Source organism: Vespa crabro, chromosome 7, assembly GCF_910589235.1.
Source record: "Vespa crabro chromosome 7, iyVesCrab1.2, whole genome shotgun sequence".
Taxonomy (NCBI): domain Eukaryota; kingdom Metazoa; phylum Arthropoda; class Insecta; order Hymenoptera; family Vespidae; genus Vespa; species Vespa crabro.
This window is the reverse complement of record NC_060961.1, coordinates 1,330,001-1,347,500: the sequence shown is the minus strand read 5'-3', so window position 1 is coordinate 1,347,500 and position 17,500 is coordinate 1,330,001. Positions and strand designations below refer to the sequence as shown.

Below are 17,500 nucleotides of genomic sequence, written 5' to 3'. Positions count from 1 at the left end.
CAATCATCCTTATTAAACTCGCCACCAACCCACCCCACGGATATAGAGGTATACTTTGGAATGATTTACCGAGAAACGCGCTTTGCGGCCCTTTGAACAGGTGGTACACCTCCTGTCTGAATCTCTATTTTCTCATTCTCCCGAAGAAAAGTTTCCCCGCTTTGTAATTCGTCAAACCTATACATCGATTCTTTCTGATATCTCTTTATTTCTTTCTCTTCTATGTCGCGTAGGTGATAGCATATGAAATGTTTGGTTTTTTTAATTATTATTATTATTATTATTATTTGTATAAATTAATTTTATGTAGTATAATTAAGAAATAATAATATCGATTTGCAAAGCAATGAAAAACATTAATTATATATATATATATATATATTTCTTTTTCTTTTCGTTAGAAAACATAGAATCACAAGATAATAATTATCGACTCTTTACTACATGGATTAGTGTTTTTTCAATCATTTTCTTGTTGTTATTCGTTTTTTTTTTCCTTGTCGATCGTACGACAGGTCAAAACATTTGTTCGCAATAGCATCGCGAGGCTCGAATGTCTGTAATAAAAAAGTTTTATAAGGATACTTGATAATACTGCAAAGTCATTGAGTATATACATATATATATATATAGTGTTTTTAAAGCACTGTTATTGATTCCATAAATATGCCATTGATGCTAAAAAAAAAAAAAAAAAAAAACGAAAAAAAAAGAAAATAAAAAGAGAGAAAAAAGAACACTTATCTTGATTTACAAACATAGAAAATGTGGCATTTCAATTAATAATATGTAATTATTTAATATTTTGTATGATCGTTCTAGGAACATAATCTATTATTACCTGCGCGTATCTAGATACGAAAAGAGAAAAAAAGAAATCGGAACGTAATCGCGTTACGTTCATGTATATGCACGTATACATATATATACATACTTAATATTATAAAAAATAGACGTTGATTCATATGTCAATAGGGATAAAAACAAATATATGTACATACATATATTTGTTATTATATATATAAATCATTAAAGAAACTCGTCGTTGATCAATTCGAAACTTTCCGTCTTTTTTTGTAAATTGATTTGTTGGTGATTACGTTTTCGCACGTTCTGTCTTTTTCTCTCTCTCTCTTTCTCTCTCTTACACACACACACACACGTACACAAGTGCAGATACACATATTATTATACTCACTTACACACACACACACACACACACATACACAGATTGTCTTTCTTTAATTTGTCGGACTTTACCTAAAAAAAAAAAAAAAAAAAAAAGGAGCTTGGCAAACGAATGGTCCGTAATGGATAGTCATTCGATGTCTAAGTTCTTCGGTTTTACAAGCGAAACGAAAGGAAATGAAATGAAACGAAACGAAACGAAACGAAACGAAACGAAAGAGAAAGGAGGAAAATAAAAATGGTCGAAAAACCAACAAACACATAACTACGAAGGCTTCGTCACGTCGTCGTTTCGAAAAGAGAGAGTCTCTCTCTCTCTCTCTCTCTCTCTCATTCGGTCGACGACGGTCGATCGAACGCGTCGGCCACGGTAGCTCGAGCCACACGACTCTAATCTAAATTAGATCTTAAGAGCTCGTAAAAGTAAGTGGCTACGTTCGAAAACGCTTTAACGTATACGTATATTCTCTCTCTCTCCCTCTCTCTCTCTCTCTCTATGTTTGTCTCTCTTCGTCCATGTCTATCTCTCTCTTTTTCCTCCTGAATCGACTTGTTTTACACGTTTGTTTGAACAGTTTCGAACCTCTTCATAAGTGTTATACCTACTAAGAAAAAAAGAAAAAAAAAAAAAAAGAAAAAAGAGAAAAAAGATTCTGCGTCTCCTTCTCTCGTCGTCGTTGTTCTCTTATTTCGATAGTAAAAAGAACAAAAAAAGAGAGAAAAGAAAGAGAGAGAGAGAGAGAGAGAGAGAGAAAAGAGAAACAGAAATTAAAACCAATGTAAAAACTCATAGATACATACCGTCGTATCGACAAATATAATAAGTCATTTTAATATTTAACGTAAACTTGCAAATTAGTTCGAGATCGAATGTCCAGATACGTTCAATAGAAATTAGATTTGACCTACTTATGTAACATATTATGCGTGATTTTAATATTATTCTATCACAGTCCAACGTTAAAAATAATAATAATAATAATAATAAATACTGATATATTACGTGATTAGGTGGGATATCTAAGAAGTAGGTAATATAAGTAACCTTACTATATGGATAGTTAGATAGTATGTGTAAATTAGGTATATCTCAATTGATTGGCGACGTGTTAAAAATAAGAAAAGAAAAAAAAAAAAAAGAAGAAACAAAAGAAAAAAGGAAGAAAAGAAAAAGACATCAAAACTCAATGGTATAATATTGAACTTGTGTCCTATTACAAACTTGTTGTAGTAAAATACAATTTTATTTGTAAGTAATACGCAAGTATATTACGCCTTCTCAATAACTTCCTGGCAGAGACTTTTCTTATTCTTCTTCTTTTCTTTTTTCCTTTTCTGTTTTCTTTTTTACGCACAATCACTTATGAGATTTTATATATATATATATATATATATTAATTTCTTGTCACGACTCTGGTCGGGCACCTATTTACGATTATATATTATATTACGAGTAAGAGGTACTTACTGGTATATGTTATAACCGTGGTTTTGATAATACGCGCTGATCGAGAGGAAATCGAGATAAATCATCGTTCGTAGGACGTTTATGAGCGGACACGTAGTAATTTGTACCTAACGATTGTAAAACGTTTATTATTCGCCCGTAACAAATGGGTCCTGGGTATTATTCGCGTATATCGGATGACTCCTTATAAAATATCATATATATTTGTGTGTGTGTGTGTATATATATGTATATATATATATATACTTGTGGTGTCTGTCCATTAAATGTATTTTGATAGAACCAATCGTGCGCGTGCCCTTCGGTAAAGGCTTCTAATGAATATGCAATGTGTTCCGACGAGTCTCTCACTCTCTCTCTTTCTCTCACTCTATCTTTCTCACTCTCTATGTCTGTCTTTCTCGCTCTTTTGCGCTTGGTTTCTTCCTCCTTCGTCCCTCACGGCTGGTCAATAAACCTAAGCGACCATAAAATCCAATTAGTGTGAAATTAATACCAACGTAAGGCACTGAGAAACGAAGGAAACCAAATCAATTTATTACTACAAAATAGTAAGATTCGTATGAGAAGTGAAAAAAAAATTTAGATAGGACGAATTGAATAATAATTAACGATAGATGGATGGATAGATAGATATGTTATATAGAGATAGATAAATCGATAAATTACATTTTCAGGATTTCTTTTTTGTCGATATATTTTTGGGAAAGAAAAAAAGATAAAGGGAGCAACTGAGAGAGAGAGAGAGAGAGAGAGAGAGAGATAGAGAGAGAGAGAAAGAGAAAGTACATTAAATTCTATTCTCCGGATAGGACAGCTATTATAGTCATTCGATTAGAAACTTTTTGATAAGTATTAGAAGTTCGACTCGTCGAGGACACTTGTTTACGAACGATATAACCATAAAATAATATCTTGAGGAGGATCGCCGAATAAAAATATAAACGATGACTTAGCTTAGGCGTTTACGAACTATGCGTGCCTGTCCGCCAATGTGTCTCCACGTCCAACACGGTTCTACGACTTTTTAAGACGTGAACGTAATTAAAATGTTATTTATAACGTTGTTTCACAGGAGCAGCTTTAATCCGACCTTCGTTCTGGCTTGCGTCACTCGCGCAATCGCGAGATTTATTTTTATACGATATACGGAGAATTTCAATATCTAGTATCGTTCATTAAATATCTCGTCCGAACTAATTATATATCATCGGATTTGATAAATTGATCGAGTCGTAATAAGCGCGAGAAAATTGATCTTTAGCTTTTTAGACAAAAAAGGAAAAAAAAAATAAAAAAAAATAAAAAATAGATGAATAGAATAAAAAAACGAAAAACATAGAAAAGGAAGGACAGAGAAAAATAAATAAAAAGGCGCCGAACGGAATCGTTGTTGTAAGAAAAACAAGAAAAAAAAAAAAGAGAAAGAAAAAAAGAAGAAAAAAAATGTTATCTAATATTTTAATAATTTATAATATTATAAATATTTACATATTATAAATATTATAAATTACACACACACACACACACACATATATATATATATATATATATATATGAAAGTCGATCACCGTGGGTTTACGCTTTCACTCACGATCGGCGCTTGTTAAATGAATAAATAAAACGATAAATACAAAAAAGAAATTTAACGATCCGGTCACGATCCTGAAGATGATTAAGGAACATTTTTCAAGAGGAATCTAACAATAGTTTATTTACGAACTATCGTTTCATCTCATCGTTTTCTACGATGTCACGTAGGTTTTCACGAATTTTTTATTAAACCGTATTTGGACGACGGATAAAGAAGAAGAGTAGTATTAGAGAGGAAGGGGGAGAAAGAAGCATGGGAAGATAAGGTAGTACTAAGATCTAAGCAACAAGGTTTCGTAGGTAGAAGATGGTCCATGGTGTCCCCTCCCCCCCAGAGAATCTGAGCGTACGCCACGGCCACTACCTGTTTCAAACTCTCTTGCATACTCGCTCTCTCTCTCTCTCTCTCTCTCTCTCTCTCTTTCTATACACTACCTCTTCCACCTTCGTTAATTACGAGAACCCCATACCGTGGCCGCAGGACCGGACCTATTACGAGCGATTACACCGCTATTAGTTACCTACCGGGTGTTCCATAGCACGAAAGAAGCCACGTGTAAAAAAAGAACGACTTGAGAAGGAAAGAAGGAAGGAAAGAAGGAAGGATAGAGAAGAGAGAGAGAGAGAGAGAGAGAGAGAGAGAGAGAGAGAGAGAGAGAGAAAAGCATCCAGATAGATTGCACTACACCCCATTCTCGGCGCGTTACTCTACACGTCTAACAACCGGCCGTCTCTTCCTCGGAGACTTAATAATGCAAAACCATCGACCGTGGCCAAGGAAGGAAATTTGCATGGGTAGAATCGTAAGAAAGAGAGAGAGAGAGAGAGAGAGGGGGGGGAGAAAGACGAAGTAGACGAAGGAAAAAAAGAAAAGAAAGAATGAAAAAGGATATTCGAAACGATCATGGTCGTCCCCCGTCATTTTTCTTTCCTCGGTTTTGTTTCTAAAATCCTTTCGTACAATAATTGCCTATACACCGTATACGGAATTATAGTGTTTTTGGGGATTTATAATGGACCAAAAAAAAAAAAAAAAGAAGAAAAAGAAAGAAAAGAAAAGAAAAAGAAGGAAAAAACCAGGAAAATTTGTCAATCTATTATTTATTTGCATCGACGTAATCGATCAATGGTATGTTTCTCACGTATGGTTTTTTTTTTTTATATTGATACACACCTACACACACACACTGATGAGATAGAGATAGTTACGTTATGTGTCTATGTATGTATGTATGTTTACCTACGTATATATACATACATATGTACATCTATATTCGATCTTGATAAAGTTATTAACTTTTATCGGAACGATAGGCATTGGTATGTTCATAATTACGGTAACGCGCGCAATTAAATCATCGCTATTTTTGCAATGCGAATAAACGACTTCTATAGCAACGATGCTTGAATAATCATGAAGAAATCAAGTCCGTTTTACGATCATGTTCAAGGACTACGCCTTCATCGTAAAAATGGCATCGATCGATAATATTCTGCTTATCGCTTTGCGTTTTATGTATGCGTGCGTGCGTGCGTGCGTGCAAATGTGAGCGCGCATGTCCGTGTACGTAGAATTTAGTTTCCTTCTTCGTTTACATTCTCACCTGTCGGAATGATTGAGAAAACAAAATTGTAAAAAACTCATGGATAGTTTAAAAGGACGATTCGAAAGAAAAATAAAGGAAATAAATGGAAAAGATAAAAAGAAAAGGAATAAAATAAAAAATAAATTAGATGCAATAAAATGATATGAAATGAAATGAAATAAAATAAAATAAAATGAAATAAAATAAAATGACACGTTTAAAATAGGTAACCTTTAAGATAGGATCGATCCGATGATGAAATTTATTTCTCGATTCGATCTTTTACAATCTTGAATTCCTAATTGATTTTTAAGTATTAATCGTTGGTCGTTCGCGACGAAGTATACTCATATTATGATCGTACGATTGGGGAAGGGGGGGAGAGGGTGTCAGTAATAATCCTTTCTCATACTTTCGTAGAAATTTAACGAAAGTGTCAAGAATACTGGGGGAGATGTTAAAGGATAAATCTTTCTCGAAAATATCATCTTATGTTAAAATATGCTCGAATGGAAGGATTTGAGAACGGTAGTCATCCCCTATCGCTAAAACATTTCGGATCAATCAGGAGACTAATAGGTGGTCTTAAGATCCGTAACGCGCGTCGCGCCAGTCTACTCGTCTATATCTCGATACCGTTATTCAGGAAGCCTGTTAGAAACGAAGACTCGATTAGGACTTGGCTAGACACCTTTCCCCCTCCTACCTCTCTCTCTCTCTCTCCACCCCTTCTTCTCCTAATCCCTAACATCTCTCCCACTCTATTTCCTTCGTAATCAACCGAAAAACGAGTATTACGTTACACCTATGTAGGTACGTCACGTTAGTACGAGTCATCTTAGTTCGTGACTTGTCGGGAATGATTAAAAAAAAAAAAAAACAAAAAAAAAGAAGAAAAAGAAGAAAAAAGAAAAGAGAAAAAGAAAAAACCAGAAAATAGACTTTCGTGACGGAGAGATTTTATTCGTGGTTATAAGCCGATCGATCCGATCCTATCCTATCCCTTATACTTGGGGTCTTACCTGGTGAAAACGTCAGGATAATGAGTCCTCGAGAATGCCTTCTCGAGTTCTTCCAACTGGAAGCTAGTGAAGGTCGTCCTGTAACGTCGTTGCTTCCTCTTAGGTGCAAAGTCGTCGACCTCGGCCTCGCTTTCAGGGCTCGTTGGAGCTGCCCTCGGGTGGCTGCCCTCTTCCTCGGGCCTAACCTCTTCCGTTGAGATTCCCATCTGCGTGGATTGAGGAGTCGTCGTCGTAGCTGCTGCTGCTGCTGCTGCTGCCGCCGCAGCCGCCGCTGCCGCTGCTGCTACTGCCGCTGCCGCTGTTGTTGCTCCTGTTGCTGGTGCTGCTGCTGTTGTTGTTGTTGTTGTCGTTGTCGTTGTCGTCGCCGACGTTGTCGTGGTCGCTGCTATTATTGTCGTTATTGGCGATGCCGGTGATGCTCTTGTAGATAATAACAGTAACGCGGTTGACGATACGGTGGTGGTTAATGGTATCGGTGGTGTCGGCGTTGCCTGTTGTTGTTGTTGTTGTTGTTGGCGAGACTGCTGGTGAGTTTGTTGGCTCACCTGCTGGCTCACCTGATTCACCTGGCTCGAGCTACTCGTGCTACTAGCAGGACTCGTCTGAGGGACGGTCTGCTCGCTACCTCCTCCTCCTCCTCCACCTCCTCCTCCTCCTCCTCCTCCTCCTCCTCCTCCTCCTCCGCCACCGCCGCCGCCTCCACCGCCGCCACCTCGTACGCTCGACTGATCTGTAAAAGAAGAAATTATTTTGTTGGTTTTCGTAATTTCTGCCGGACACCCGGTCGTCGTTCCTCGAGTCCCTCGTGAGGAATACCTGGATGTTTATTACCTGGAATACATAGAAATCTTATCTTTCGTAACTCGAAATGTCTGTGTGTTTGTATACGCACGCACGCGCGCGCCCACGAGTATGCTTTTTTTCCTTCCTCACTTTCAATGTATCTTTTACGAGGTGAAAATTAAATGTTCGAAACGAATTTCTGTACTTTTCTTGCTATTTCTTTTTTGTTTTGTCTTTTTTTTTTTTCTTAATCTCGCACATCGAACGATCGATCGAATGAAAATATTTCGTTGAATATATCCCGGAAAAAGGGAAAGTCCGTCGTTTCGGAGCAGCCGTCGAAACTCTAACTGATATTGTTATTTTCTAATGCACCAATTATTATTCATTCGTTCCCGGGTAATACCCCGACCGCTAGATTGGAATTTGCCAGGAAAAATCATTGTGGTCTCGTTTGATTGCGGTCTCCTTCTTTTTTTTTTTTTCTTTTCTTCATTTTTTTTTCTTCTTTTTCTTTTTTTATAGAATTTAATCGCGGGGATATCGTCAGCGTAATCGTTTTTTGTCAGACTTGTATTGTTCGGAAGAATGAAAAGAAAAAAAAAAAAAAAAAAAAAGAAGAAGAAAAAAAACAGAAGAAAAAGAAGAGAAGAAAAAAATAACAAAGAAAAATCTCTAAAGTAAAATGAAACCACACGTACATTGTAAGAAATGTTTTATCGTGATTGATCATATCTACGTGATTATAATAACAAAATGAATCACCATATAAAATCCTGATATACGTTAATCCATCCAGGTGAGGGTAAAGGTATCATTCCTTTCACCGACCTTGCAGAACATTAATGATTCCTACGAGAGCTCGCGTGTAAGTACTCTACGTTGTACATACCTCAAATATGCGGTTTACTCGGGAACGAGTAGGTCTAAACGCGGCACGATTCTCCTCGTAACGATAGAAATCATTTTCACGCTGTATTCGTCGTTCACTCTCGCATTTTCTCGATAAAGATATATTTGCGGGATATGGATAGATAGGTACGCGCATAAATTTACCGCGTATGCGTTAACGTACGCGTAGAATCTTGCGATGGTTACTTCTTATTCTTTTTCTTTTCTTTTCTTTTTTCTTTTTTGTTTTTTTTTTTTGTTGTTTAACCACAATCGATATAACCCGAATCGAACGTGCGCTTAGAATCGAACGAATCGTTAGTTAGACGTCTCTTTTCTTTGGCAAATGCACAGGAACAATTTTAAATCGTATTAATCGACGATCAAATCGATCTTCTCCGCCCTGCAGATAAAATCTTCGAATATTATCGGAAATATTTTAAACGTTAACCATTTATCGATCAACAACATGCGAGTAACCAACTACGGCGCCAATTTGCAATGATGGCGCCTCGATGGTCAAAAAAAAAGAAAAAGATAAAAAAAAAAGCCAAGTTATCGCTTGCATTCCATTCGCGATTATGACACCACTCACGATCATCGACGTACTATATAATATCTCCCTGTTGCAAAGAGAAATGAGTAAGTATAGAAAGATGAGGAAGGAGAAATAGAAGAGAAGAAAAAAGTAAGAAAACAAAAAGGAAAAGAAAGAGAAAAGAAAGAAAAAAAAAAAGAGAAGAAAAGGTAGGAAAAGAAAAAGGAAAAAGGAAAGAAAAATCTTAATTGAAAGTATCGTTTGCCGACACCGATCGTCTTTCTAGCAACTCGAGGCGAATAGCAAGTCGAGTCTGTTAAGGCTCCTTCTTCTTCCTCTTCTAAAACGGCGCGATATAAACAGCGACGCGGAGCTCGAAGCGGTACCAGTCTTTAAGGAAAATGGCGCTCGTTGAAACGAATTTCTAAAAACGAGTAGGTACCTACCTACCTACCTACCTACCTACCTTGCCTACCTACCTTGCCTACCTACCTTGCCTACCTACCTACCTACCTACCTACCTACCCATGTTGCTCTCTCGCGATATCGAAGCTTGTAGGAAAGGAAGGCGGGATCGGAGGGGGGATTGGAGAGGGAGAGGGGAGGGGACCTTGGGGGAAGGGTCGAAGCAAAGTGGTTTACGCGCTCTTAAGAGGCACTTTTTAATCGAGTCGATTTATCGGAAATGAGCTTATAATCCAGGTAGTAGCCCCCGACGTAATGCGGACGATAATGTATAAGAGATCTAAACCCCACTTTTCCTCTCTCTCTCTCTCTCTCTCTCTCTCTCTCTTTTATACAGACTCACAGAGTTACCTTTTGCGCACACCCATCGCGCGTTTATTATTCGCGTATAAGCACGTAAAGGAACGATGCACTTGCTGCGTATGCAACAAGAATGAGTAAAGCGGAGAGAGAGAGAGAGAGAGAGAGAGAGAGAGAGAGAGAGAAGGAGAGAGAGAGAGTGAAAGTTGAACGTATAGGTAGCCCTTTAGATTATAATGGCATTAATGGGCCCGAAGCCGCACTTAACGTTTGTTCGTTGCCCAGTTCGTTTCGTTATTAACTGAAAATTACCGAAACCGAAATCTAATTCGCGTAAACACTATAATTTAACGGCGGAAAGGAGCAAGTTCCGTGGGCCCAGGCGCGGACTTGGCACACCTGAGTGCCCCGTACTTACTTACTTACTTACTTACTTATTTACTTACTTACTTACGTTCTCCCACAACGTAACAACTTTTAGACAATAGAATTATGTATTTCACGGCTGTGCAAAACGATCCGCGGCTTTAATATATTTATTATATATTTATTAGATTATCCACAATCTGGCTGGTTAATTATTATCATTGTTATATATACTGTTAATATTTAATTCGTAAATATATATATATATATATATATATATATATATATATATATATGTATGTATGTATTTATTTTTATTATATTCAAGAAACGAATATAATTTCTTTCGAGTTAAGCCAATTAAGGGAACAAAACTTTATTCAATGGGACGCGAATTTATTATTATTATAGATTTTACCTTAATGGGCTCATTTATATCTGAATGTGTAATAATATAACGATTATATTTCTTAGGGATATACGGGCCAACTTTTGCAACGTGAGATAATTACACCATGGAAATTGTATACCTACATTTTGAATCGTTATGAAAATAAGGAAAGAAAGAGAAAAAAAGAAAAAAAGAATAAATGAAAGAAAGAATCACGTAAAACGAATGATTTTCTTCGTCCCTCGAACGCCATTATGTTTCTTTAGAGAGATTTATAATTTAATGGTGTGACTTTACACAAAAATACATATATTCCGTGTATGTGTGTACGTGTATGTATATTTGTATAATACATACACACGTAATCCGGCGATTTACGAGCGTACAAATCAGCGCGGCGTAATAAACTAATTAGCCGACTCATTGCGGCCGCTTATGCTTCTCACGAGCTGGTAGGTTCTGTGGCAACAGCAGCACGCGACAGCGACGCTGATAAATCGACTTCTTCTTCTTCGAGAAAGATAGAAAGAGAGAGAGAGAGAGAGAGAGAGAGAGAGAGAGAGAGAGAGAAAGATAGAGAGAATTGATTTTTTTTATACTTTGAATTAAGCACCAAATGGAATTACATATGTTATTTATAAATTGGAATTATATATATATATTACATTTATTATATATATGTATATGTATATATATATATATATTAAATTTGTGAATTAAGCAAAATCATTATTACGAAATTAACATAGATATCGAATGAATAAGAAAAACATGATTTATTAAGTCTTATCAAGAATTCGTATCCGTAGATACTTATCTACTGAATGAATTTGTAACTTTCAAGGATGAGGAATTTTTAAAAGCTTTCCTTTTCGAAATTGAAAAAAGTTATTAATATTAATGAAAAGGTTAAGATCGTTCATTAAACATTTATTGACATTTAATTATCTTTATTCGTTATCACATATATATATATATATATATATTAAACAAGAACAGCTTCTTTAGTTAACACTGTAATTATCACGGTAATTGCAAAAAAAGAAAGAAAGAAAGAAAAGTAGATATAAAAATAAAAAAAAAATCTAAAATCGTATCTTTATGAGCACAAACTATTATTAGTTAAATTATTATTTTCTTTTTTTTTTTTTTTTCATTCGATCGAAACAAAATCAAAAAGAAAAAAATAAAAGAAAAAGAAAAACGAAGAAAAACAAATGGAATAGATTGACGTAACAATGCGCTGTTGTTGTATCTGCGACGTGCAAGAAGAAGAAGAAGAAAAGAAAAAAAGAGAGAAAAAACAACAACAACAAAAAAAAAAGAAAAGAGAGAAACAAAAAGAAAAACATGTCGTCTGTGGCAAAAAAAAAAAAAAAAAAGAAAGAATTATACAAAGTTAGTCATAATATTGTCGATATAGATCTGAATGAATCTGTAAGTTGGTATCTTTTCGTTTATTATTTAATTCATTTTTTTTCGCCATCATGTGAAATGATAGACGAAGAAAATAGGAAGTAGCAGTGGCCAATTGAAAAATGTTCACGACGCGTGATCATCGTTGAAGCACACGCTTCGCAACAACTGAGATCGCTCGTTCGTTTCACGCGGGTTCTACTCCGTGAACGTGCTCCCGAGGAGATGAACGTGCCGCGGGGAGGTGTTTTTACGTCGAATCATACTTGCAAATTCGCGCTAATAGACGCATCAATGCATCCTGTGACAAGAACCAGGGACGGCCGGTCGTGTTCGATCTCACGAGCACGATAATACCCGGCTATTACGAATTATCGGCAAGATATTCCATTCGATACGCAACTTCTTCCTATTTAAGCCGTTTTCGATAGGCTGCCTCGATAGCGCTACGATATTTGTTAGTGAAAGAACACACTTATACAAGAATTATCTCTATCCTTCGTTATCTTCTTTATCTTTTTTATTACTCTTTTATTTTTTATCTTTTATCTCTCATTTTTATTCTTTTCTTATTTATTTCAAAAAAAAAAGAAAAAAAAAAGGCGCAACATCGTAACATTCATCAAATATTCAGCTAAATCGAAATATTACATCGAATTACAATAAAGATCTTATGACGATTTTCGTTTCTCTCTTTTAGATAATTAATTAATTAATTACAACAAAAGAAAAAAAAAAAAAAGAAAAAGAAGAAAGAACATTCGTTTCTCATACCTTACGATAACGGTTGCCGATTAAAATCGGGACGATTTTTTCTTTCTTTTCTTTTTTATTTTTTTTTTTTTTTTTCTTTTTCTCTCCTCCCGATTACGTCGAGATAAATTTTGTTAACACTATATACGTAACACGTGAAACTAAATTCTCTCGTCGATAAGTTCGTGATATGGGATATTGTCCGAATTAAATTGATTATCTCGATAAGGTTTATGAGATAAACGATTGGGCCTTTACGATCGACACAAAGTATAATGCTCTTTCACCGAATATGATCAGTGATCGTTTGTGTAAATCGACGCCTTCGAATTCGAATGGTGCGCCGTTCGATCGGCATTCTTTAATTACAATCCTACTGTCAACGCGCGGCAACGTTCAATTAGTGAGCTAATGGATCGAATGGATTTCTCCTGGTCGAAGGAACGATATCTCTCTCTCTCTCTCTCTCTCTCTCTCTCGTGCTTGATCACGAAAAGACGATAAATCCAATTACGTAATGGAGGTATAATTAATTCGTGAACGAAGAGTAGTAGGTATATATATATATATACATACACACACACATATATATATATATATATATATATCGATCGTGTCCGAAGTCTGATCGCTATAAAACGATTTTCTCGTTAAAATCGTAATAGTCGAAGACACCCTAATAATGACGCACTTTATTTCGATCAAAATAGTTTCACACGACGAACGAGCACAACGAGAGAGAGAGAGAGAGAGAGAGAGAGAGAGAGAGGGAACGCATGCGCATTAACATATTATTTTATTTACTTATTCATTTTTTTTTTTGTAATTTTATTTTCATTGATTGAGAAAAAAAAAAGAAGAAAAAAAAACAGAAAGAAAAAAATAAACGAGAGAGAAGGCGTAGTGATCATTGACGTAATTATATTTTTTTTTTTTTCTTTTTTTTTTCAATTAGTTTTATTCTTTCCACACTATTGCATTTTCTAAAATAGTAATACGAGTGCCCATTAACATATTGCTTCTATTAAAAATTTTTAGTAATATATTTTCTCTGTCACTTTCACTATCGCATTATATTTGTTCCTGTCGAAATAATTTTAGTCGAGCGAACGGGCGACAACTTTTAAAGCAATTATATTTTTCTTTTTTCTTGATTTTTATTGCTTCTACTCTCGCAATTTTGTTTTCCTGTTTTTTTTTCTTTTTTTTTTCTTTTTTTTGTTTCTTTTTTTTTCTTTCTTTTTTTTTTTTCTTTTTCTTTTTTTTTCGTCAACGTCGACCCTTCCCTTATTCCGATCGTTTCGTCGGAGCGAACACATCGACGTATTTCTCTCTTTTTCTTAAATTTTATTTTCTTTCCATTAAATCTAATATAATACATTTTCTAAATAATGATATAGTAAATTTCATCTGGTATAATAATATCACGTTGAACGCGTATAAACGTGCATTTGCGCGCACACATTGACATGTTTCTTTTTTCATACATTTACTTTTATTAACTCATCCTCGATTAAATTTTTTCTACGATGTTTATAAATTAAATCTAAATTCGATGAAAGAGGAAGGAGACAATTACCAATGAACTTGTCTCGTATAATTCGATCGCCAATGAAAAAATCATAACGATCTATCGATTTATCGATCGGTCGATCGATCGATCGATCGATCGATCGAACGAACGAACGAACGAACGATGAGATGGAATTGGGAGGGGAGAGAAGGTGTTCGGAAAGCCTGATTGGAATTTCCTTTACGATCATCGATAAAGGGAACCATAAGGAGACACGATCTACCTAAGGGTCTTACAACGCGAACGATTCACGATCTAGCCGATAAACTTATATACTATAGCCATTGGCATCCATCTACGGGGACTTATGCAACATTTTCTTTTTTTTTTTTTTTTTTTTTCCTAATCTCTAGAGATTTTAATCTGCCAACGCTATTAAGATGTTCTTTTCTCTCTTTCTCTCTCTCTCTCTCTTTTTCATCCTATCTACGATGTTCAATATAAGAATGATTAGATGTTCTCGGATATCCATATTATAGTAATTCAATTTTGATTATCTCGCTACTCTCTTTTTTTCTTTTTTTCCCTTTTCTTTTCCCTTGCAAATCTTAGAAAGCGTTTAAACAATTTCATTTCAATTCTTCCCTCTTGGATGAGATTTTAGTGCGGCGTGAAGAAAAAAAAAAAGAAAAAAAAAAAAGAAACATCGATTCAAACAAATATTTTCTATTCGTCTAATAACTTAATAACGAGTTATACCCTGGTTTTCCCTCTCTCTCTCTCTCATTTTCTTTTATTTATTTACTTATTTCTTTTTTTAATTAATGGATCTTCGTAAGTTAAAGCGCAAGAAGAGTAGGCGTGCTTGCTTACTTGCTTGCTCGCGAGGGTTCCTTTTATATTTAACAGTGTCTGGATACGCGTTTTACGACCTGCTAATTGGTCCATTATGAACCGGAGAAAGTGCCGGAGAGTCAGTCGTGCCAGGTTACAAACGTTGTAGCCGAACGTATATATATGTATGTATGATATGTATATATATATAGGCATGTATGGTATTAAGTATAGTATAGTATAATACTTACTTGAAACTAATTAACGATCGAGAGATAAGTGCCGGCGTAATTTGTACGGTGTCACGACTTTTGCCTCATCATCGATCATTCGCAAAGAGACACCGAGCGTAAGTATGTGGATATTACGCTTTACGTCGAAGGTGGGGGAACACTCTCGATCGTCGTCGAAGGAACATTAGTAACCGAGAGACGGACAGAGATAGACAGAGAGACAGAGGCAGACAGACAGACAGAGAGAGGGGGAGAGAGAGAGAGAGAGAGAAAGAGAGATGATTTTTCTTCATCGTAGTACTTAATTGAAAGCGAGTGTTCGAAGAAAATTCTTATCTCGTTAGTCTTGTCCTTGTCAATCTTTCCTATCTGAATGACGGATAATGTAAAATGTTTGACGAAATTTTTATTCTAATCTAAATCAAAAGTCGTTAGACGAGATTGTTGTCGTAAGTGAATGACTAATAAGGAGAAGGAGAAGAAAAGAAGAAGAAAGAAAAAAGAAAAAAAATTAAAGATCGCTGGTTGAATTTTGCAACAACGTGTTTACTTTATGCGATTAATAAAAATCGATTATAGAAGAGAATAAAAGTGTCGGTTATGTAAAAAGAATATTATCGATCGTTCGTTCGTTCGTTCGTTCTTTTTTTTCCCCTTTCTTTTTTCTTTTCCTTTTTTTTTTATTCCCTTTGATTAGTATTATTGATATAGAAAAATAAATGATAAAAAGTCTCGATTCCGTAATTTAGCCTGTAGCAACCGTTCATTCAATCACAGTCACGGAGTGCAAAAGTCATTAAGTTAAGTTGCGTTACGAGCTGACCACGATAAAGAAATCGTTAATGACTTCTACGGATTATATTATAGTTAGGTAATGTTAATTAGCCTTTTCGATCGTGATACCTCGCCTAGCTTCTCTTCACTACTATGATCGTATATCTATCATACGATCATATATGTATGTTAGATAGTAGATATTTATTTGTTTGTGGTGACTTATAATAAAGATTATTTTCAATGATCTCTTTGGATCACCTTTACCAGTTGGTTTCATCGATCTTCGATAATAAACACGCTTACATATGTTATTATTGACTGAAGACATCATCATTCATACTTTTCGATAGTAATACGCGTTTAATGATCATATATTTCGGCATCGAACGAAAATAATTCTTTGCACGTTTCTTTCCTTTTTCTTTCTTTCTTTTTTTCCTTTTTTTGCCGAAAAAGAAATCATCATCGAACGATTAATTGAAATTTCGTTACGTAGGGAGAAGCGGGGAGGGAAGAAAGGAACAAAAGAAGTGGGAAAAAACCAAAAAAAAAAAAAAAGAGAGAAAATAAAAAAGAAATCGAATTATTGTTAATACGGAGAAAAAATGTAATTTGTATGTGTAATTATTATTACTTTTTTTTTCTTTTTTTTATTCGACATTGATAACCGTGTAAAATCTTATAAAATATCGATTATACACCGACGACGATGATGACGATGATGATGATTATGATAATAATTAGGTAATATCGATATCATGCTCATAGAGCATCCTGGCAGATGTTATGAGCAACCTGTCGATACACGATAGCGATTTGCAAACGATCATTAAACAGATCCTGTAAAGGTACGCGTGGTGAACACGATAAATCACGTTCTTTAAACTTCTCTGGCGCGGTGGCGGACAACGATTCTGCGGTTTTAGCGCTCCTTCAACCATAATTGCGCGGCTCCTAATCTACATCTAAACGTAAACGATTTACGATATACTTTTTCTTTTAAAACCGTAATATCCTCAATGCATAACGCTCTAATAAAATTCTCCTTCAATCGATCATTATTATGTTATTATTGTTAACATATTTTTCTTTTCTTTCTTTCTTTCTTTTTTTTCTTCCTTTTTTTTTAATCTTTTTATACAAGCCATTTCAATGATATTCAATTATCGACGAAGTATACATTTCAATTATAAATGCTATATATTTGAAATGTTATAATTTCAGATTGCCTGTTAATTATAATATCTCAAGAAAGAAAAAAGAAAATAAAAAAGAAAAAAGTAAAGATCAAATCACATAATCTTTTTTAAAAAGCACGATATAAATGCACAATATTTTTTATATTCTTGTGATTATATATTATATTATTTGACGTATCTATCT

General features: G+C 35.0%; 1 protein-coding gene across 2 annotated transcripts in view; it reads right to left on the bottom strand.

Annotated features, from left to right (window-relative positions):
- Window positions 1-17,500, bottom strand: part of LOC124425399 (homeobox protein aristaless-like) — a 138,618-nt gene that overhangs the window by 18,481 nt on the left and 102,637 nt on the right. For both annotated transcript variants that reach the window (XM_046965686.1, XM_046965685.1), the window contains exon 3: window positions 6,858-7,587. In XM_046965686.1, the coding sequence (XP_046821642.1) occupies window positions 6,858-7,587 (730 nt within the window). The remainder of the gene's footprint in view (window positions 1-6,857; window positions 7,588-17,500) is intronic.